Source organism: Centropristis striata, chromosome 13, assembly GCF_030273125.1.
Source record: "Centropristis striata isolate RG_2023a ecotype Rhode Island chromosome 13, C.striata_1.0, whole genome shotgun sequence".
Lineage (NCBI taxonomy): Eukaryota > Metazoa > Chordata > Actinopteri > Perciformes > Serranidae > Centropristis > Centropristis striata.
This window is the reverse complement of record NC_081529.1, coordinates 18622845-18647160: the sequence shown is the minus strand read 5'-3', so window position 1 is coordinate 18647160 and position 24316 is coordinate 18622845. Positions and strand designations below refer to the sequence as shown.

Below are 24316 nucleotides of genomic sequence, written 5' to 3'. Positions count from 1 at the left end.
AGTTTGTCACGATGGAAAACAAGATTTTATACAAGAAAAAGATCAATTTAAACCCAACAAATAAAGATTATCTAGATTATGCCAGCAGTTACCTGGAGTAAATGAATTGGAACTGAACACTGTTAATATTTTTATTGTAAAAGGTATATGAAAATCAATCAGAATTTGCAGACCTATTGCCAACTATTTTTAGATGCCTATGCATATATTTTTTTGGACTAAATGTAGGTTATCTATACATTTTATAATTAGATGGATACATAGGTAGGTAGCTGATTTAATTAGTTTTAAATTGGTATAGGTACCACAAACAATAAAATACAATGGCAACAAGTACATTAACACAGCTAAAGATGAGACTAAAAGTAAAGAGCTTGAATAAGCACAAATACTTATTTAAATTATAATTGGCCTTATTAAAATAATTTAAATAAGGTGCCGGTTAAGCTTAAGTGCCATTTTATGGAAATTATAAGTGACAGTAGACTGAATGCAAATAAGAAGCAAAAGACAGTTATATTATATTATATTGTATTTTATTAGATAATAAATGCTCAATTACCACATATTCCTCCTGTGTATATACCGGTATGTAATACCTTTCTCGAGTTGTTCATTGACGCGGCTTTTACTTTGAAATTCTCGGGCGGAAAAGCCTTTATTAATCCTCGCTAGCTTGCTGCTGGTGTCGAGCCTAGCTAGGGGAGAGAAACCGTGGGAGAATGTAGAAAACGTCTGACAAAAAAAGAAGTAAAGTTAAGGATTGATAAACATCTGGCAACGTGGAAGAAAGAAACTGAAAAGGTACGTGAACGTGTCAGCTCGTTTCTGCCATTTATACTTGCGCGTCTCAGCTCCTGCTAAAGCCTGAAAAATGGAGGTGAAATGTGGGTCCATCATGAGGAGGCTGCACACAACACTGAATAAACAACAAGATCAACAACAACAGCTGCAGCAGCGACAGGCACCGTGCAGTAAAAGTCCGCACCGTGCAGTTTAAAACCGGACAGAAACGACTGCAAAGGTTTCTGTAAAGAGGCTGAGCAGAGAGCAGGGTCATTGTGAAGCTTCTGTAGCTACAGTAGCATTAGTTAGCACAGATTGGTGTCAGTCAGCTCATGGAGGAGCTAAGGGCTGCGGCAGATTACACATTATTTTAACTAGGTTGTTTTTTTGCACATTTATTTTTGCACAATTATACAATGACTAGATACGCAACAGAAATAGATGAAGTTGTGCAGGTGAGGTTAATCCTCTGCACCCCAACAAGCCGTTTCAGGGCGTTTTTTGCTCTTTTATTTGACTCCCTGTCCTTGTATTCCACTGCAGTATTTTCAATATAAACAAAATGAATAAGTCCTGTTACCTCTATGGAGTCAGCACAATCATGGCTAGAAGTGGGAACACCTGAAAAATATCTTTTGTGCTGAATAAAACCGTTATAAGGACATAGCCTACATCATAAAGAAATGAGAAAAAAACAAGTTGAATTTCTCTGATAAATTATTATTATTTTTTAATTAGAATGAAATGTATATATACAGCACTTTTCCAAGTGCCCACATGTTTAATAAATATCGGGGTATATTGAACTGTTAGCATTTTTGCAGCCTTGCCTGTCCACTATTCTCAGCTCTGTGTAAACAGTCTGATTTTCAGTGAATATTTGTCACGTGACCGTTTGCCGTGTTTATGTTTTAAATGAGACATGTAGAATAAAGTGATTTGACGGAAATACCACCGTTTTAAGCCTTGTTTTGGTTATAGCCAATGATCTGTTCAAGGACTGTTGGACAGGTCAAATTCTGACGATAATGTCTGTTTTTACAGTTTCTTTACAAAAAATGGTGTGTCTTTGGTGATCTTTTTAATAAAGCATATGTTTCAATCTTAGATGGTACAGTTCATAAAGTTATTTTATAAAAAGAGGCACCCATTTACATTGACTGATATGTATTGCCTTTGTATTATGTATTTTGCATCTAACCTTGACTTTTATTATTTGTCTTTGTTTTATTCAGGTATCACCAGCAACTTGGCAACATCTCTTCTCTCCCCTGGCTCTCCAGTGTGTAAGGACACCCAGTGTATCATATCATAAAGTCACCCAGTGCCTCTCTACCTGACTGATCATTATTCTCCCTGCATCTTCACCAGTGCTACGACTAACACCAGCAGGACCGAAGCAACAGAACTCAGATACACCGCAGCTACCAAAGTTACCTGTTAATATTGTAATCAGTTTGGTGCCCCCCAAAAAATCTCCAACGTAATCTTCTGATAAACCTCAAAACTCGTCATCCTTCATCAGCATTTCTCTCATCAGGTCAGTTCAGACTAGAAAGGTGTAAAACACGACTTAGCACCATTATGGCCTCCATCACCCAGTCATCTGAGCCCGAGATCCCAGACAACCACAAAGAGAGCTGGCTGGTGCTACTTTCTGCTGCGGAGGCTTACTGCCAGAAGTCGGGCTGCGACCTGGCTCTACTCACAGCGTGTAAGAAGTTCCGGTCGTCGACTGGTGGCGGAGACGGGATGAGGAAGCGGGACAGCGGCAGTGCCTTTCCGAAGGATTGTGACTTCTCCTATAACGTGTGGGGACAAGGCTTCCTGGCTGAGTCGGCACGCCGCTACATGGACGACATTGGCGTTCTTCACTCCACCACCATGCTAACAGCCCAAAAGCACACACGCCAGGCGGGCGGAGAGTGCGGGACCAAGCTGGTGGTCGACCTGACCTCTGACCCTGGACACAGGGGGGTGAGTGGCTGCAGGAGCTGCACACTGTACCGTGCATGGCTCGTACAAATTCCTAATACTTAATTTAACACAACTGTTTTCAAAATAAAGAATATGCTCCTTAAAAGTGCTTAATTTTCAACATAATCTGGTGTCATATATATATATATATATATATATATATATATATATATATATATATTCTTTGAAAAAAAAAAATATATAAATCCTGCTACTGTCCATACTGTTTAATTATGTATTTTAGCCCTCAGAGCTGCATTTATTACATTTTTTGATCCTTGAATTTGTATTCTCAGCTTCACCAATTGCTTATTTTTCACTGGAATGTTTAAAAATTCATACAAAAAAATGAAATACTAAATAAATACTTGTCGCTGCATGTTTTGCATCAATCAAATTAATTTAAAAAAAAATATTTTTTATCCAAACATAGAAAAAAGCATAAATATCTCCATTCATTTCCACTTTCTTGGCACCAAAGGTTTTAATCTGTGTAGTGTTAATATTGCACACACATCTAGAAGGTTTGAAATGAAACAATCCTGATCCTTTTTTTTTTTTTTTTTTTTTGTTTGTTGTCTCCTGGTGTCTCTCACCGAGACGAGCGAAGATGGATGTTACTCTGTTAATCCCTGACCGGATCTGGAAATTATGAAGCATTAAACTGTTATGATCAAAACATACAAAGTGTCAACATGCACTGATTGCTGTAGATTTCAATGTGATGATAAACTCTGCAAGTCTAATAATCTTTTAGTTTATGTACCTTTAAAATGCTTTTATTTCACTCTTAACTACATCTATAACATGGTGATTTGTTTTGTTCCAGAGCTTTACAGGAGACGGCGGCGTGGGCGGAATCAGCCCCAACAACAGACTGTACTCCCAGAGCTACCCGTCCATCTACAGTTCCGGAGCGGTGATCGGGCAGGGCGGCGGGCAGAACGGCAACGGGGATCGGGAGCGGGAGAAGAGCGCGCTGGAGGCGGAGCGGGGGAGGCAGAGGTCCGGCATCGAGGACCTGGAAGAAGAGTGCGAGGACGAGGAAGAGGAGGAGGACATGGACGAGAGGAGACCCTACGGGAATGAGAGCGCAGGTGAGGAGAGAAACGGTCCACACATACAGTCTGTGTATCGAAATGCTTTGGTTTGAATCAGTTCTGAGGATTTTTATCATCACCTTGCTTCAGGTGTGTTCTCCATGGACGAGGACTCTCTGTCTCGGGACTGCGAGCCATTCTTTGAGTCCGACGGCGAGGAGGAGAGTACGGATGGTGAGTGGAGGTTTCTTCAGCTTCAACCACATGACACTTTGTAAAGTTGTTAACTTTAGCACAAAATAAGGTTGGTGCAGAACAAAATCCTTTAAAAAAAGTTACTAAAAAGGTGAGAAGTAGTCAAGTCAAAAACTGTGCAGCTACAATCTCTGATTACTTTGTGTAACAGAAAGAATCACTTTCTTCCTGAAGCTACAAGTAAATAAATCTGAGGAAATATGGCACAAATGGAAAGTGTATATCTCCCCCAAGTGTCCTTATGTTAAAGTGTTTTTTTGCTCTTTAAAAATGAAACGCCTCATGTTGTAATTTTCTTCAAATTATATTGTAAAAAGCTGAATAAAAATAAAGAATAAAAAAGTTTTTAATACAACAAAATTTGATAATACTTTGGGATATATTAATTTGAAAATTGTACAGAGACAATACATTTTATGTTTAAACTGATGCACCTTAGTTTCTGTAAATATATAGCCTACTCTGAATTCTGGGGAAAAAAGGTGCAAGTTACTAGGAAGCAACAAACAAACAAACAAACATCTCAAATGAATGCATCTTAACTGATCTACACACTAAGTGCAAAGAATCAAACAATATTGTATATCTGTAAATATGAACTGTAACTGCATTAAACTGTAAATATTGAAGAATATTCTCTGTGAGAGAGTTTCTAAATCTGCACACATTTTGCATGAACTTAAATTATGAACCACTCATAAGTCCAACATCAATAAAAAGCACTCAGGCTCCTGCAGTCAGAGTTTGATCTGACTGACAGTTGTTACAGATCCACATTATTGTGTGTACTCGACCTGTTTTCTATGGCAGGCTCTCTGAGTGAGGACGCTCCGCCGCCAACTCGCGGCATGGCGATGGGTCAGGCTTCCTACTCGTCCCGCCACGCCCACCCCATGGCTCTGGCCCGCTCCCTGCCCGTATCGGTGCCCGTGTGGGGCTGCAGAGGAGGCCGAGCTCAGGGAGACAGCAACAGTGGAGAGCGGGTGAGCACACGACATCATCGTACAAAATGTAGAAATGTAGTGTGAGACCAGAAGGTTTTCAGACAGAAGGATTCTTACTGGAAACCTGCACCACAGTCAGATCACTGGAAGAGTTTCTAAATTAATTTACAACTCACAGAAACCTCACAGCATGTCAAGAAAACTTCTCAAATTCATTTAATTTTAATAAATCCTATCACTCCAAATACGTTTTTTAATGATGAATTGCTGATGTTTAGCCCTCTGAGCTAAATTTTATAATTTGTGTGATTCCTCTCATATATTCTAAGCCTCACCAGTTGCCTACTTTTCATTGGATTGTGCTAATTTTTTTACTATAAATTCCAAGATTCCTGGGGATAATTTGTATCCCATGTAAATGTTTGTTGCTGCATATTTTATAGTAATCAAATTACTGAAAAATTTATTTTTTTTTATTATTCATTTTATTATAAATTTTATACATTTATTTAATTATTAAAAAATATATTTTTTTACCCAAACATCCATCCATCCATTTTCTTCCGCTTATCCGGGGACCCAAACAAATAATTTTAAATAATTAAAAAAAAAAAATCTATTCACTAACTTTTTCACTTTCTTACCACCAAATTCTGGTCCTGCATAAAAATTACAATTAAGTGCCAAAGTTCTTTCAAAATAAAGCTTCAGGGTAAAAACTTTTTAGAAATAGTATTTTCCATTAGTCAATCTTGTGAGAGCTGGGTCTTCGTCTAAAATATACATAAAATAAAGAAATCATTAAATTTATCTCTGAGGGCAAAACGTCAAAAATTAATTGCTTAGAAGTATTTGGAGTAGAGCTATGAGATTTTGCTAAGTCACATGAATTAGTTAGAAATTTTCATTATTATTTTTTTTTACCTGAACTTGGGAAAGTTCTGGTTTCTTTGTGAGTCGACAGTAAATGACACGTATATAACCAGTTTCCTTCAGTCTGATTTTCAATTTAAAAGCAGACATCCTGAAAAAAATAATTGAGCAAGCTGTTGTTTTTGTTTTTATGTTGTTTTATGACGTATTTCATGCTCTCTGAAGACCAAAACAAAGGAAGTATTCAGTGTTGTGATGCGTCAACTAATAACCACGGCGGCTTGTCAGTTCATGTGACTGTTGACGTGTGTGTGACAATCATGTGAGGGAAATATTTTTACAAATAACATTTGAGAATGTCAAACAGCATTTTTGTAGAGAATGAAAACCAATCCTACAGGAAATAAGCATATAAATATAGCCGGGCTTCCTGTGTTAACATTCAGTCTGTGTGTGTGTGTGTGTGTGTGTGTGTGCTGCAGGTGGGCTGTGCTGACCTGGAGCACATCGCTGCCAGTATGAAGGCCCTGCTGGCCCCAGGAGCCAACGACGGGACGGAAATGTTTGGGGCCCTGCCTCGGCCCCGTCTCAACACAGGGGACTTCTCCCTCAAGCACTGAGAGAGAGGGAGAGAGAGAGTAGAGAGAGAGAAAGGGATAGATAGAGATAGAGGGAGAGCTGGAGGTAGTGAGAGCAGGAGAGGAGACCTGGCTTGGCTGATGTAAAGCAGCGTACTTCCATTTATTTCTCACTAACAAAAATTAACGGCACATGCTTTGAGAAAAAAGAAATGTTGTTATGAACACTAATAACATTCTCAACACTATATTCCCCCCTCCACCCTGACACATCCAACACTACATTAGGATCGGACCTCAGGACGAGTGTGTAGTGCCCCGCTGCGCTGATCAACAAGGACACTAAAACAGGCTGTAAGGAGCCTGACTAACACGGCTAAATGTTCATTGTGTGCTGGTAAAGGTGTGGGAAAGGTTACCTTTTGGTTAAAATGACCTGTGAAGTGATGGGAATGTGGGGAGCAGCCGTCTGGACCCGACTGATCACTGTCACTAGTTCAGCATGTTTTATTCTCATGTGGAGTAGCTCTAAAACTAATTGCTTTGTTGCCTGAAAGGGATAATTCCAGATATTTTAAGTGTATCAGGTACTTATCTGTAGAAGGTGGTTGACTCACTTTGGAGAAACAGACAGGAATACCGGCACAGAAGCTAAACAATGTCCTGCTGTAGATAGGGCAGCAGCTACATGTACAGTCAAGGGAAAAGCTATTAGACCACCCTTGTTTTTTTCAGTTTATTGTTCATTTTAATGCCTGGTACAACTAAATGTACATTTTTGGACGAATATAATGATAACAACAAAAATATCTCATAAGAGTTTAATTTAAGAGCTGATATCTAGACATTTTCCATGGTTTTCTTGATAATGATTTTGGTTATTATCAAGAAAACCATGGAAAATGTCTAGATATCAGCTCTTAAATTAAACTCTAATGAGCTATTTTTGTTGTTATCATTATATTTGTCCAAACAAATGTACCTTTTAGCTGTACCAGGCATTAAAATGAACAAGAAATTAAAGAAAACAAGGGTGGTCTAATATTTTTTCCCATGACTATATAGTGAGTGTGCTACCTAGATGGCGGTCGACAAGGCCTCAGTTTGGAGAAGCAGGCAGGAATACCGGCATAGAAGCTGAACAATGTCCTGCTATAGACGGGTCAACAGCTAAATGTATTTTATCCCTCTTAAAAGCATCAATATGAGTTAAAGTGTATGCAACATATAGAATATTTTCACTGCTTTGACCTTGCTGTCAGACAGCCCTGTCTGAAAGGGAACTAAAGCTCTCCTCAAAGCCACCAGACTCCATGACAAAAACAGTAATTTTACACATATGTTGCAGTTCTACCGCTGCCTCAATCAGTTAGTTTGTTTGTGTGATTTTGGTGTTTTTAAGGGTTAGTTCTGATTTACTAAAGGCACACAGTTGTCTCTAACAGTCTCCACAGTGCTGTGGTGCACCCATTATCATTGTCCGATAAGAAGGAAAGAACAGCTTTGGGTTGTTTGTTTTTCTTTAAACCAATCATAGTTGTCTTGGGCAGTGCAGGTTGCAGCGACTGTGACCTTGCAAGAAAGATAGTGGAACAGGATGCAGACTGTTGGCTGAGTCACACAACAAACACACTAACTGATCGAGGAAGCAGTCGACCAGAAACTCCTTTGTTCTGTGAGGTGAAATTACTGGCTATGTTAAAGACTACTGTGTGACTTTATGAGTCCAAACTAACCATTAAAAACACAAGAATCAAACAAACAAACTAACTGATCGAGGCAGCGGTAGACCTACAACTCCTGTGTCCTGTGAGGTAAAATTACTGTTTTGGTCAATGGAGTCTGGTGGCTTCGAAGAGAGCGTAGGTAACAGCTACAGTTCCCAGTCATATAGAGCTGTCTGATGGCAAGTTAAAGTGGGAAATATATTCAAAATGTAGCATACACTTTAACTGATATTGATTTTATAAGCTGGCTAAAATACATTTAGCTGCTGCCTCGTCCACAGCAGGACATTTTTTAGCTTCTGTGTCAGTTCTCTTCGCCACTTCTCCAAGCTGGGATCATGCCGATTGCCATCTACCGCAGGTAACATACTGACTACAGATAAGTACCTTGTACAACCCCACTTCCAAACATCTAAACCAGGCATGTCCAAACTATTCCACAAAGGGCCGCGTGGCTGCAGGTTTTCGTTCCAACCAAGCAGCATCACACCAGACTTGACTCACTTAATCAACTGATCTCAGTCTCCAGACAGTTGATTGGTCAAACTGTGTGCTTTTGCTTGGTTAAAACGAAAACCTGCACCCACACGGCCCTTTGACATGCCTGATCTAAACTATCCCTATAAACAAGATACAGTTAAATATTTTACATCTGTGTGTGACACTTGGAGCTGGAAGATGGTTAGCTTAGCATGAAGACAAATCACACACAAATCCACCTCTTAAGATCACTGATTGACATGTTGCATCATTTTTTTCGGTACATGAGCAAGAATGTTCACAAACAAGTTACGTCCTGTAACTATTTCTTAACAGCAGCTTATGCATCCAAGAAAAACAAGAAAACCTGCAAGAAAAATCATGCAACTCCCCTTTAAAATAATCACTGCTAAATTTTTTTGTGCAGATTAAACAAAATAACTACACCTTGTTTAATTAAATTATTGTAATTAGGCTTTAAAAGTGTTTGCAGGTGTATTTCTTTAGGTTGAGAGAGAGCCAGGCTTGCTGTTATACTTGTGCTAAGCTAACCATCTCTCAGCTCTATTATACTGAAGTTTCAGCATGAAGCAAAGGAGCCAGAGATCTTAGGACCACATGGATGTTTCCCCACATGCTCCTGTTATTTACAGGAGACCAACAGGCCAGTTGTTGTCCACCGCCCCAGAAATAAAACACACATCTATTCCTTAAAGGAGTAGAAACCAGAAAAATGGTTGACTTAACATGAAGCTTGTGGCTTTTCAAAACAAACAAATTTGAGCAGAGGACACCAGCACCTCCTCATAACATGCCTATTTGTACTTTTACTTTTGCCAATGAATGACTGACTGATAGAATGATTGTAAATCAATACTGAGTTAAAGGGGTTGTCTTTTTTTTTTTTTTTTTGCTCCAGATATCTTGTTGAAATGACTGAGTGAATGAGAAAGTGACTGTGAGACTGAGAGAAAGAAAGAGAGATGGGTTGATCTGAAAGGAACAAATGTCCATTTCTGACATTTCAAAAACAAATAAATGTTCCGTTAAGTACTTTTATGTTTGAAATAAAGGAGCAACACCAAGAGAGAGCTGACTCTGTGTGAGTTTGTGTGAGAGGATGCAGTGTTCTTAGCGGCCTCTAGAGTTCCTCAGCGCTCTACTGAAGTAATGAGTAAACCCTTGTGTTGCCTAACTTACATGCACCTCTTGTCCTAAGGGTAAAAAATGACCCACCTTCACTCCCCCTTAAACAAAGCAGCTTGAATCAATTTTAAAACAGAAATCTGTTTTGCATGAAGAAACAACCTGTCATAAACAAACATTGGGAATATAAAGAGTTTCCCTCTTTATAGTGCAGAAAAACTGGATTTAATCAGTGGAATTCACTTGTTGAGTGTGCTTGAAAGAGCACACTGTTATTCGCCGGGCTTAATCCTAGATTGCATTCCTCCGTTTCTTTCATGTTTTTTTTTCGGGCGACTACTCCCAGAGTTTTGGTCGCACATACACTAAAAAGGTGTCAAATAGACCGGCTCGGCCATGACAAGGGTGCTATGACTTTTCTAAGGGTTTCGGCAAACGTTTTTCAAATTATTCGGCAAAAACACGGCAAAAAATCCCCCCAGTGTTATGGAGAGACTAGAGTTGATGACATCATCGCTAGAGTGCAAAGGGAGAGAAAAATTTGAAAACTGCGCTCATGGCCGCAGATACCACTCTACAGAAATAATTTATACATAGAAACAGGAAAATTCGTCTTCTCACTCACATTTGTCTGCTAAAGCTATCAGAGTTATAGTTTGGGCGTAGGATGCACAGATACGCCACCAACATGCACCCACAGCCTCATAGACCGCCATGTTAAAAAGGCGGGAACATTTCTGGAGGAAAGTAGAGGTACCAGTTTCTTCTGATCACTGTAAAAAGAGTTTCACACTACTTTCAGACAGACACAGACAAACACACACACCAACACCTGCTTTATTATCTGACATGACTTCCTCCTCTTTTCCATTTTGAAAACAGTTCAAATCATAATCTAATAATGTATGGGTAGGATCACGGGCCAGAGTCAAGTTTTTATTATTATTTTTATTGCTAAAGGTACTGCATAGGTGTAATTTTTTTTTTTTTTTTTAGCAAGCATGCATGAATACGTGCCTGCAAGCATGGTTTTTTTATGGTTTTTGTGGTATGAAAATTATTTCATAACTGCCGGGGTCAAAAATTACCCTCAAGACAAGATTTGTATCCTGTTGATTTATAGCTTTCATGGAAATATGAACAAAGGAAATGTTTAACTTTTTCTCATGTTGGAGTCATTTGAGGAAAAGTCATTGAATTTCAAGTTGAAAAAGATCATTAAGGGGGTTTCCTCTGCTGTTAAACATAGTGGTCGGTCATTTTTGACCCCTAAGACAACACAAGGGTTAATGTTCTGTTTGTGCTTGGCCCACTCAGAAATAATGCAGTGTCAGCGTTATTACACAATATGAATTTATTGACTACATTCAGCACATAAAAAAGATGCAAGCTCTTAAGTTAAACAAGCACTCTAGCACGTGCAAAGTCCTGCACGACTTTGCCGACAGCTCTACGTTTAATAACATACATAAATAGATACAATAGTAAATAAAATAAGTAGCCATCTTTGGATATAATATGAGATGAAAAGGCTTTCTTCATGCAACCAGAGAAAGCAAACAATCTACAGGTGCATCTCAATAAATTAGAATTTCATAGAAAAGTTTATGTCAGTAATTCAATTCAAAAAGTAAAAATAACACATTATATAGATCAATTTCACACAGAATGAAACATTTAATGTCTTAATTTATTTAATTTATTATAATTATAATGATTTTGACTTACATTTAATGAAGACTTAAATTCAGTGTCTCAAAATTTGAATATTACAAAATTTTAAAAAGTATGTTTAATATGGAAATGTTGGCCTCTGAAAAGTATGTCCATCTACAGTCATGTAAGAAATTATTAGACCATTATTTTATTCAGTTTCTTGTTCATTTTAATGTCTGGTACAACTAAAGATACATTTGTTTGGACAAATATAAGGATAACAACAAAAATAGCTCATAAGAGTTTAATTTAAGAGCTGGTATCTAGCCATTTTCCATGGTTTTATTGATAATAACCAAAATCATCATCAAGAAAAAAACATGGAAAATGTCATGATATCAGCTCTTAAATTAAACTCTAATGAGCTATTTTTGTTGTTATCATTTTATTTGTCCAAACAAATGTACCTTTAGTTGTACCAGACATTAAAATGAACAAGAACAAATGAACAATGTATTGTCTAATCATTTTTTCCAAGACTGTATATGCACTCAATACTTGGTTGGGGCTGTTTGACTTGAACTACTGGAAATTGACTTTTCCATCATATTCTAATGTATTGAGATGCACCTGTACAAAGATGTCACAACGTTCTGCTCGACCGACACTTGTTCCCCTAACATCACAACCTGCCTCCTGACACCTTCGTACATTTACACTACGTCACCCTCGTCATGCTCGACCCCTGACCCCTGATCCCGCCGTGTCACTGATCCTTTTTCCGGATAAGGCAGAAGGAGTTTGTTCCGACCCAGAACCCGGGGAAGATCTTCTCTGTGATGTTGGCTTTGAACTTGTGGATCAGACGCACCTCCTTCTCGGCTTCTCCCTCCACCAGGAGGAACTTGATGATGCCGGCGGGCTGGTCAACGTACACGCCCATGGTGGAGGTCAGCGGCATCTGCACGTCCACGTTCTCGCTGTTGTGCCACACCTGGTAGCAGGAGCCAGACCAGCCGACGCCCCAGGAGCTGCTGTTCTCCCCGAGGCCACATGGCCCGCGGCCCGCGTCCCCGGCCTTCCTGGGGGCGCTCTCGAACACCACCCCAATCACCACCCAGCCGTCGTAGTCCACCTCCCAGTACCCCCGGTAGCCCATCAGACCCTCCTTACACAGCACCTGCAGGAGAGAGGACATGAGGAGAGCTGCAGGCCACACCTTAAAGTGAGTCCCTAAAGAGGTTCAGGTCTCTGCTGAACCTGAAGGCTCTGACTAGTTTCAGGTCAGGTTTCACAGGGCCGGACTGGATTTTTAAATCATTTTTTGTGCACCTTTCCTGCCACATGTGCTACTGACCAATCAGACGTCAAATGACCTGTAACATGTTTGATTAGCGAGAGAGAAGAGGATCGAAAAGGAGGCAGGTGATTCGATTTTGGTTGCACAGGAGACACAGGGCGGGATGATTTTCTACTTTTTTGTTATTCTGTTCGATCAATTTGAATTTATATATTTATTTTATTTATTTGTAAGTCATTTTCATTGATAAAGATGATTGTAATAAGATTGAATGAACTAATAAAATTAATAAGCACAATTCTTTCTAATTAGGTTCAAGCTTTAAAAAAAGCTATCAAGGTTCAGGTCGGGTTGGGTTTAGACAGAATTTTGTCAGGTTTGGACCTTGTTGGGTTCAACCTTCAGTGCCAGTTTAAACCTCTATTCATTGGTCGATTAATCACTAAGGCTAGTTGATCATTATGACTTCTTTCTATTATTATACAGCAGTAACTGTAACAAAAGCAATTTCCCCCCGGGGGTCAATAAAGTATTTCTGATTCTGATTAATTATTCTGCACTTGTTTTTTTTATTGATTAATAATTTGTTAGGCAAAAATGCTAAAGTTCCCCTTGTTCCATCTTCTAAAATATTAAGGGTTTGTTGCCGTTAACCTTGATTTAAGGTAGTAAACTGAATATTTTCAGTCTTCAGATGCACCTATACATTCAGTAGATTAGTTAATAATATGGTGCCAAATAAGTTTACATTATACTGTCGCCTTTGTATTTAGCATTTAGTTACTTTTTTACTAACTCTTTACACCTTTGTCTAAATATAGATCTTTTTTTTCTTTTTTTTTACTGTTTGTTCCTATTCATTTACAAGGCTGTTTACATTCTGAATGAGACAGATTTTAACATTAACAGTGAGCAGATCATCAAACTTTGACAGCCTAACATGACTAAATGAACAGAAGGTGTAATGTGTACACTGTACAATTATATTTACAAATTACAGGAAAAGTAGCAGACACATGTATTGTGTTAAGCTAACATTAAAGTTAAATTAAATGTCCACAGTAAAATATGTTCCCAAACTGTCTAATTACCACATAATGCGTCCATCTGACTGGTTTGGTTTTAATAGATATAGATGGATAGATAGATAGATAGATAGATAGATAGATAGATAGATAGATAGATAGATAGATAGATAGATAGACTTTATTTATCCCAAGCTGGGAAATTACAGTGTAGTAGCAGCATTACACACAGAGACAATAACAACACAATTAAATAAGAACAACCTAGGCATACCTCAAGCAATAAAATATAAAAATACAATAAAAATACAATAAAAAATAAAGTGTCTAAAGAAGGAGTAAGTATTAAGGAGTAGAATTCCAGTGCAGAATAGAATTGGACACAATGAACCACATACAATTACTTTTTTCTACAAATAAGACCAACAGCAGCACTGTTGGTTCCTCCCTGAACTACTTGAGCCGTCCCCCTGGGCCGCCTACCTGTGGGGAGTGGTCGTATCTCTCGGGTCTGTTGGGATAAGGACAGACGGCGTCCGATGTACGGGCGACCTTAGAGCTGCCCTCTGAGATCCACAACAGCTTCTGTGCAGTTTTATCATCCAGAGAGATCGGAAGCCAGTCTGAAAAGGGACAAAGGATTTATAAATTATATTATATATTAATTATAATATTTATGACTTAATAAATTTAAATGAAAAATTAAATTAAGACAAAATGCTTACATTTAAAAAATTTTTTTTAGAAAGGTCAAAGTTTGTAAGATTTAAAATAACGTATGTAAAAAAAAAAATACATTTATTCACCTACTCTAGTCACAATAAAATTAAACGATTTAGAAAGTAAATATTCAAAAGCAGTAAAATTTATTTGAAAAAGATTTATAAAGCAATTTAAGGCAAAAAAATGTAGAAATAATTGATCACTTAAAGACAGAATAATTACATGATATTCATGATATATTTATAATAAATACAACTTTTAATTAATAACAGTGTATATATGTATATATATATATATATAAACTGAACTGTAGGTGAACTGAAGAGTAGATGAATAAATGTTTTTTTTTAACATACATTACTTTAAATCTTACAAACTTTGACCTTTCTTAATTATTTATTATTTATTTTTTTAAAGCATTAAAATTTCATTTTCATTTTATTCTACTAAATATAACTTAATTAATAATATAGCTGTTAATAACTATTAAATATAACTTTTAATTAATAAGTGTGTGTGTGTGTGTGTGTATATACATATATATATATGTTATATTTATTGGCAAAAGTGTAAATAAATATATAATGAACATCATATCATTATTATGTCTTTGAATGATCAATTATCAATTATTTCTACATTTTTTGGCTTAAATTGCGTTATAAATCTTTTAAAAATTAATTTCACTGCTTTTGAATATTTACTTTCTAAATTGTTTAATTTTATTGTGACTACATTAAATTATAATATCTATTTGCACACTCTAATTTCCAATAATAGCTTGAATTCATATTTAGTAACATTAATTAGCATCAAACTGTCTTTTAACATGAGACGTTTAAAGTGCTCCTCACGTTTCATGAAGTCGGCCCTGGTGGTGGGTTCAGGGATGTTCGGCTCGTATGGCGGCAGCTTCTCTGAGGATAGACAGCAGAGAAAACAGGAGAGTTAGAGGGAAATCCATTCAGTGTGATAATTGCATTTACATGATACAACTAGTTGATTCATTCATGCTTTTCATTGTCATTTGGCGCTTTACCTTCTGGAGCGCTGCCGTTTTTTCTTCCTGCAAAACAAGAAGACTGTGTCATTTCACTGAAATAATATAATGAATAAGACAAAGATATATTACTTGTACTTCCATTTTATGCTAATTTACCCTACATTTCAGAGGGAAAAGTAATCCATTCCATGTATTTGACAGCTTTAGTTACTTAACATATTAAGTTTTTTATCACAAAATATATGAGGAGTTTATAAAATATGATACAGTGGTGTGTAACTTCTGTAAAACTGGCAGCACATTGACAACCTACAACATTAAAGCAGCTATAATAAGTTTTTTAACTGGTGATGAAATGCCTCTATATGACCAATATTAGCAAACAAGACCATTAGAGCGAAGACAAGATGTTTCTATTTAATTATAATTAGTCTGTCCCCGGCTTGTATTCCCCACAAATTCAGATGAAATGATTTCTGACATTTGGACCAGAAAAACAGGCAAAGTTTGGCGGTAAAGAGTACGTTAAAAGAAAGCAGATTTTTCTTGAGATAATTTAAAGTTTGATGTAATATTCTTATGGTTTTGGCTCAAAAAGAGGCAGATTCAGCAAAGAGAAAAATAAAAAAATACTGAAAAATAAACAAAACAGCTAAAAGGGACAAAGGAAGAAAACTTTGCATCATGCAACACAAACAGATACCTAATTTAATCACTAGGCATCCTACAAACAGCTGTTAAAAAAAGAAAAATGGTATTAATAATAAGTTATTCCTTTACTTTACTTGCTCCAAAACAAAGGCTCCTGCAGCCAGATCAATACTGCTTGCAATACCGCAATACCGATTATGTTCATAGGGGGCGCCAAAGTCAACACAAAATGTGAGTTCCTTGGAGCTGCTTTAAGTAGCCGAATAATATGTGATTGTATCACAAATTTTTAACAACAAAACACAATGAAACCATAACCAGTATGCTTACTTTTGATATTTTGTTAAATTTTCCTCAGAAGTAACTTTTTTAGGACTTTTAAACTATTGTCTTTATTATTATTATTATTATTATTATTATTATTTTTATAACATAAGCTCATATTGATTTTGTACAAAAATAAATTAAATATACTTTTTTTACTTGCATATTTTCAACCAGGAACACAAATTTAACACTGAACACACAAAAAATAAAATAAATAAAAGTAAAATAAAATAAAGTGACCTTGGTTCAAAGAGTTCATTCTCGCTAGCATGATTGTTTTGTACCTGTTTGTTACTCTTTATTCTTCGTGTGATAAAGTAGCGAGTTAAGTTTAAAAACTTAAAAATTTGGGTTAGGGTAAGAAAAACAATTTTCTTTATTTGACCCACAACGCTTTAATTGGGTAAATACACAGGTGCATCTAAAAAAATGTGAATAATGGGAAAAAATTCAAGATTTTTTGTCAGTCATTTCAGAAAATAAAATATATTCTAGACTAATTACATGTAAACTAAAATGTTTCAAGCTTTTAAAATTTTTTAAATCAGATAATTATGGTCTACAGCTGAAAAAATCTCAAAATATTCATATATAATATTAATAAAATGTTTGAGTAAATAACTATTTATGCAGTATGAATCTTGGCATTTCTACTTAAAGGAAACAAGATGAAAAACATAAAGACATTTCCATGCAGAGCTTTCTCCAGGTCTGCACTGACAGGTAACCTGCAGCCAGCAGCTCCTCTCCCCCTGTGGCCTCTCCCGCTCTCTCTCTCTCTCTCTCTCTCTCTCTGTCTCTGTTTGTCTCTCCCGCTCTCTCTCTCTCTCTCTCTCTCTCTGTCTCTGTCTGTCTCTCCCGCTCTCTCTCTCTCTTCATCAGTGCTTCTGTCAGGCCGCCGTTCATCACCAATAAATCACCTGCTGCTCTCAACATACAGTAGATCACACAGGCGGTATGTGCACTATGTGGGCTCAGCACTGATTCATGAAGTTTTAGGTTTCAGCAGGAGGAATGTGGGGGCCAGGACACACATCTGAGGACACACATCACGTCCTGTGACAGCGGGCGGTCTCGTTCTGAGAACATTTCTGCATGATGCTGTTACTTCACACCACCGGGGGCATGTTTGTCATGTTGTGTCTGTTTGTTCCTCCCCCAGTTTGTGAGTCACTGTGTCTTCTGACATTCAGAGAAAACTGCCACCCAATACTGTCTCCAGGTCCTCCTCGGCCCCCCTTCATCTGGGGTAGTAAGTGTTCCTCGCTCAGGTTTCTCTTCCTCACATTTCACATCGTTCTTCCTCACCTATCGGACGGTGACATCATCACTCAAGCTTGTTTTCTGTCCTTTTCTGTTTTCCAAAATTAGATAGAACATCCTCATTTCCCCCTGACTCCATATAAGGACGCTTCAGAGTGGGGTTTTCATATCGCTCGTGGCTGTGTAGTAAATGCTTCAGTTTCATTAACCAGCAGACTTTCCCATTCATATTTCCCTTAATGTTAAAAATAGATTTTTTAACATATATTCTGAATCATCTCGTTCCAACTATTTAATCTCAACATTGCATATTTTAATGGCTATATCATATCATCAAATGGAAATATTCTACATTATCTTCTCATTTTAAACACTTTTTTTCTTCACTTCAGTTGGACATATTTAATATTTTTGTGAACTCGATTAAATGTATATAAATATGAGTTTAAACAATAATTGGCCATTTGTCTAATGGTTTAGGGTTATTTTTACAACAATAACTGGTTGATTATTGCTCACTTTGTCATTCATTTGTCATTCAGTTTGGGCAGAATGGGAAAAAAATGATAATCAGGATAAAATAAGATCAGAAAAAGATTGCGACATTGGAATAAATAAGCTTTTACAGCTATATGACTTGTGAAAACCCTGCACAACCACACCTGCAATATTGTACAGTAATAGTGATTTAAAGAAGCATTATAAGATGCAGCAATCTGACATCCCAATGAGTTTCTTAACATCTGGAAACATTATAGTTTAGACATTATAGTTGGATTTACAGATCATCATATTGGTTGGAGATCCAGCAGGAAATACTGAACACACTTCAGGAAATTGAAAGCTTCAGAAGGAAGCTGAGTCTATTGATTGAGTATTTTCACTCCATTAACCTTCATTTCACTGCAGCGGAAATGTTCAGATCCTTTACTTAAGGAACCACAAAGAGTAAAAGTCCTGGATTTAAAGTGTAAACCATGAGTGTTCAGCAATTATATTAATGTATTCTATGTTATATAATTATTTCTGATGCATTCATGTAAAAGCAGCATTTACTGTTTAACTGTGGAGATTATTTTTACTAGTTAATAATCTATAAGAATGCATCAAATGTCTAAAGTCTCTAAAAGTTCAAAAAACAGTGTGGTGGACTATCATATTTCCCTCTAATATAAAGTGGAGCTTAAATATAAAGTTGCATAAAATGAATGTAAGTACTACATCAATGCTCCAAGTTAAATTCCACCACTGGAAAAAGAAATTCAATTTAAGGCTTGTTTCTTGCTACAGCTTTATGCATAATACACAGTTTGTTTTATATGCCATTTATAGTTTTATTTTGTTTAATGGTGTATTTTTAGTTTTTTCATGTCCATAAACAGTGTAGGATAAAGTTTGTGCCTTTTTGTTTTGACTTGTTTTTGGAAAATGTTATATCGAATATGCTGTGTACTTTTTTTAATGATAAAATTGAACCAAACCAAAACAAAGAAGGAGATCTTTAAAGTGGCTGTATGTGAAATTCAGAGCGAATCGATTTGCCTCCACACAACTCTCAACATGGCGGTGGCTGAACAGTGTTAATGCCGCCAAAAACAGTCCTAAAAACAGCAACAGTGGGGACAGAGCAACATGCACACGTGGCTGGACCTGCTACCAACAATTTGTGTCAGAAAACGGAGAAACTGGGAATAAAACACACCTGTACGGAGCGTGACTTCATTTTCTGATCAGGACGCCACGACTCCACTGAATCTTTGCATGGTAAATAGTGTTTACTGCAATATTAATGTGTACAGCACTTTTAAAGTTGTAAAGTTTAAGTTTAAAGGTGTTCATGTTGTAAAGCCGTTAACACGAGTGTAAATGCACCGAGTAACCCCGCTGAAGGCCGCTTTTAAACGTGATGATGATGTTGACCATGTGCCTGCAGCTCTTCCAGGTGGGATGGTTTATCCCAGGACACATCTGAGTCAGAGGAAACATAACCTCTCATTCAGCAGTGGGGGGCACAGACTGGTATAACATCTGCAGTCATCGGATGTGATTGAGGGCCGGCGTTGGTTTCCCTGAATCGTGTCGGCGTGTTGTGAGAGGGCCAAAGATCCTCAGCCACTCCCTCAAAGTCTGAAATACTGAGCTGTAATTAAAAGTCTAAATATATATGCGTGTTACCGTGAGGCGACAGACCATTATGTCCAACACAATAACCTGGATGAAGCCACTAAGAGCTGAAAATCTGATAATTGACTCGATACGCAGAAATATTAATTGGACCCTACTGAGGCTTAGGGTCTGATTACAGAGCACATTTGGATTTTGTCCACCTGTCCTGACTGACTTCAGACCAGCAGATGGACAGAGCATGTCTGGAGAAGGACAGAGAGGAGGGGGACAGAGTGAAGGTCATGAAGAAGAAGCTGGTGGAGGGGAAAGACACCGGTGACAGATCACTTCATTCGTCTTTCTTCTCCTTTTCTGATCTCGTCCCTGAAGGAGCACAGCGTGAAAGAAAAGCCTTGTGGAATAACTTAGGCATTAAGAGGAGTGACTGAGGCTAGATTAGAAGCCAGACATATTAAATATCCATCTCCTGATCTATAAGATGTTTCTGGCCCTCGGTAACCTTGGAGTGAGATATCAGGCTGGCAGTCAGTGAGGAGGGTCACTGGAGACGGGCCAGCTCTGCTGAGGAGGTTAATACCCGGCGCTGCCTGTCCACGCTCAGTGGGATCAACAGGAAAGCCCCACAGAGATAAACAGATAGTCAAAGAGATTGATGACTTGACTTCACAGAGATAGAGATGTGGAGGGATGCAGGAGTGAGGTGTGAGGCACTGAAATATTTAAGGGCAGAGGGATCATAAAAAAGACACCTCATGAATCAAATCAGCAATATAGGATGGAGTTTGAGTAAAAGTGTCAAGTAACTGAGCTGGGTTTGTGTAAAAGGATGAAAGTGAAAAACAAGAGTTTTACCCTCTGAGCACATGTTTAAAGGAGCGAGCAGCCTCTAAAGGTCAGCCTCGATGAGAGGGTTTGTTTTGGACGGCCCTTTTAGACTTTTTCCCTCCACAGATTCCGCTCACAGTGGGACAGAGCTACATTATCTGTGCAGATCAGGTTCAGAACATCCCACTGAGACAGCAAGATCAGAAGAGAGTGAGATGAGACCCTAGTTGGCTCGTCCCTCCGGTTCCTGTCAAGACTGGCTGATGGCTGGAAGCCCCGCACATTCTGAAGGAAAAGCCTTAAACAGACAGAAAAGGGACCGGGAGTCCCCCTGTGGCCCACATTAAACACATTATTCAATCATGTTTGGTGTATTTCATCCACAAACACCAGCTAGTCACATTAGTTTATAAGGCTCTTTCAGTTATGGTGACAAAGTAAACTTTTGATAGCGTAAATTCAGGAGACTTCAAAGTGCAGAATGATGGACACCGCATGTTACATAATGGCCGAGCCAAACAGCCGGGGCTTTTACATTTTGGGACTTGAATTACTGTGCAGCATTTCACACTTCATTACTGCAACTGCCAGAGGAAGGATTAGTAACATTGGGACTGGGAGGCGGAGCAGTGAGGGAGGGGGGGCGCCTGAAGCTCTTATGGAAAAGGAAACACTGAGCACAGATTAGAGAAGGACAATACATGTTCATATGAGGAACTACCTGCAGACAGAGCAGAGACAGGTGGGAAGGAGAGAGAGAGAGAGGCAGAAACACGAGCTGTGAAACTGCAGATGAGGCTGGGACATTAAATTCGAGAGGAGCCTTCACACACTTTGTTGACATGAGTGATGGCTCCTGAGAAAACTGGCAGAATCCAGAGAGAGGAAGGATCGCTGCTGACTAACAGGGACGGTCAGCACGAGGAAACTTTACCACATCGAATAAACAGCATATGAAACACATAATAAAGTCATAATAAAACCCTTTGACAAGCAGTTAATACTTTTATATGCTCAAGTGCTGACACACTTTTAATAAAATGATGCAGTATCATCTGCACTTATTGCACCATTACGAATGTGATCTTATTACCAAAGAGAGAAAAAAGAGGGATAGGTTTAAGAAAAAGATAAGTTATTATTATTCTGAATATTTAAAAAAAAGGAGTGATCAGTTGCAAATGCAGACAGAAAAACATGTTTTTTTGCATAACTATAGATGTGTTCTTATTGTAAAATAGCTTTGCACAAAGAGAGAGAAAATAAAAACAATTAAGCATTTATGATTCTAATCCTGCTGATTATGGAAGGAGTTATTAATTGCAAATGCATTTCAGGGCAGACGAGACGGAGAAAAAGCTCTAAATTGTGACTAAAATTGGAGAATAGTTGGTGAGGTTTGAGCCCACATGGTATTGAGCAGTGAAAAGTACGAAATTTCAAAAAATTTTCAGATGCAAAATGACAAATTTCAACCACAGAATCATAGTGTAACAGACTCTAACTTCTATATCTGCCAAGTGAATCTTAACTGTGCGTTAATTAATAAAGTAGTTAAGATGATAAATGACCAACAGGTGCTTCATGTCCCTCACAGGTCTGCAGAGGCTCGGGTCAGGATGACTTCTTACCTGCTTTCTTGGGCACGGGCATGATTCCCCTGGTGCTCACGGCGCTGATTGGTATCAAACGGAGAGGTCTTGTGATGATGTGGCTGTGCGTCTCTGGAGGGTCTCTCTTATTGACTTCCAAATGAGGCGGGGAGGGGAGAGGAGGGGGGGTGCGGGGGTGGGGGGAAGTGTGCAGAAGTTTTGGTTGGATGTAATGGGTACCCCAAAGGGACGGTCCTGTCACATGAAACTCTGGATCCTTTCTAGGGATCAGATAGTTGGAGACAAGCGAATACGCAGTATATCCAGAGTATGCATGCTCATCTGCTCATTTACATACACATGGACTGAGCATGTGTGTGAGGTCCAGATCTGACAAACACATTCAGGTGCAATGACACAAACTAGAGAGTGATGCTGATGAATGAACGGACGGGGTCAAAGGTGAATTCGCATTTGTACAGAGTATGTGCCTGTGTTTTGTCACCGAGGCAACACGGTGACCTCTGACCCCAGAAGGTCGGGTGGGGTAGGAGGAGGGTTGGGCGGGGTGCAGGCAATATTTAAGACAGCAGCCAACTACTCAGCGGAGAGCTGTCGTCGACGTGAGGTCCCATCAATCAGCAGCTGCTGTAAGTGCACTCTCGCTCTGTACTGGTGTGGTCAGAGGGAGAAAATAACAGCTTGTAACTGGTCTGCGGGCGCAGATGTTGCTGACATTTTCACTCGTCTCAAGTAACTGATTTAATTGAGCACAGAATCATTTATAATGAGCGTTTAAAAGCCTGTCACCATTTTTTTAAGAAAAGAAATTGAGCAACTCTAAATCAAGAGTGTATTTGCTTTGATGATTGCCAAATAAATTATTTTTTCTTTTTTAACTAAATGTATTAATTTAATACAGTGCAAGAAAACGGAAAATAATTAAACATTTCAGGGTTTTTTTTTAAATTTGTTATAGGACCTTATATACATTTTTATAGATTATTATTCTTTACTGCAAATGTTTTTTTTTTTACTTTTTATTTCCTTATAAAGCAATTTATTATATTTGGTTTTGATGACTGCTAAATAAATACAAATATTATTTTTTAATTTAAATTATTCACTTAATGTAGTGCAAGAAATCAGAAAGTAATAAAATATTTCAGTATTAAAAAAAGACCTAATGAATGTTTTCATGGTTTATAATTCTTTACTATAAATATTTATTTTATTTTATATTTGTTATTTCCTTTTAAAGCAATTTATTATATTTGCTTTGATGACTGCTAAAGAAATTAATAAATATTTTTCTTCTTTATTTTAATTATTCACTGAATATAGTGCAAGAAGTAATGCCTCAGTGCAACATTAACATGTCACTATTTTATAATAATAATACTATTATTATTATTATTAATAATAATAATAATAATAATAATAATACATTTCACTTACATAGGAGTTTTCTAAACACTCAAAGACGCTTCACAGGCAACAGGGGTGGACAGGACAGGAAGACAGGGATGGAAGAATTAGCCATCAACCAGTCCGTACATATACATAAACATACATACAATAAACTTCGGATGGAGAAGCGGCGAACAAGCAGCACCAGTGTCCTCTCATCCGAGAAGAGATACAGCATAACATTAAGAGAGGGGAGGAGCAACATAAGTGTATTGGTGTATTAATCCACGTTTCGATATATTCATATAGTTTTTTTTTATCAATTCCTGTTCAATGACCATGATAATTTTTGGAGAAATTCTGAGATTATAATGGGTGTGTATTGCAATGTTCATGTGTGATGTCATCGCTCAGAGTGTAGAGGGAGAGGTAAAACTGTCAAAAAATACATTTGAAAACAGTGCTCCAGGCCGCAAATTCCACTCTACAGAAATAATTTATACATAGAAACGTAGGAAAATTTGTTGTCTCACTCACAATCCTCTGGTAAAGCTGTCAGAGTTATAGTTTGGGCGTAGGACGCACAGATGCGCCACCAACTCGCACCA

General features: G+C 37.8%; 2 protein-coding genes across 3 annotated transcripts in view; one reads left to right on the top strand and one right to left on the bottom strand.

Annotated features, from left to right (window-relative positions):
• The first annotated feature begins 672 nt into the window (after positions 1–672).
• Positions 673–7269, top strand: akt1s1 (AKT1 substrate 1 (proline-rich)). Of its 2 annotated transcripts, XM_059349018.1 has the most exons (7): positions 673–804; positions 2022–2072; positions 2158–2763; positions 3593–3860; positions 3954–4037; positions 4869–5041; positions 6358–7269. In XM_059349018.1, exons 3-7 carry the CDS (start codon positions 2371–2373, stop codon positions 6493–6495), a joined length of 1056 nt encoding a protein of 351 aa, XP_059205001.1. In that variant the 5' UTR covers positions 673–804; positions 2022–2072; positions 2158–2370; the 3' UTR covers positions 6496–7269. The 2 variants fall into 2 exon arrangements, with proteins under 2 accessions (XP_059205001.1, XP_059205000.1); XM_059349017.1 differs by having other exon boundaries at positions 2022–2763.
• A 4959-nt stretch (positions 7270–12228) lies between these two features.
• The window catches only part of zgc:195001 (uncharacterized protein LOC567531 homolog), a 20176-nt gene continuing 8088 nt past the window's right edge, over positions 12229–24316 (bottom strand). Inside the window, exons 2-7 of the mRNA XM_059348097.1 lie at positions 22331–22579; positions 20092–20174; positions 15550–15576; positions 15365–15427; positions 14271–14410; positions 12229–12642 (exon numbers count right to left, since the gene is read on the bottom strand). Coding sequence (XP_059204080.1) covers positions 12229–12642; positions 14271–14410; positions 15365–15427; positions 15550–15576; positions 20092–20174; positions 22331–22579 — 976 coding nt within the window. The remainder of the gene's footprint in view (positions 12643–14270; positions 14411–15364; positions 15428–15549; positions 15577–20091; positions 20175–22330; positions 22580–24316) is intronic.

Excerpts from the sequence above, each read along its gene's own strand:
- akt1s1 (XM_059349018.1), top strand. The coding sequence starts at position 2,371 with ATGGCCTCCATCACCCAGTCATCTGAGCCCGAGATCCCAGACAACCAC. Across the intron at positions 2,764-3,592 it reads CTGACCCTGGACACAGGGGG|AGCTTTACAGGAGACGGCGG; the intron begins GTGAGTGGCTGC and ends GTTTTGTTCCAG. Across the intron at positions 4,038-4,868 it reads CGAGGAGGAGAGTACGGATG|GCTCTCTGAGTGAGGACGCT; the intron begins GTGAGTGGAGGT and ends TTTCTATGGCAG.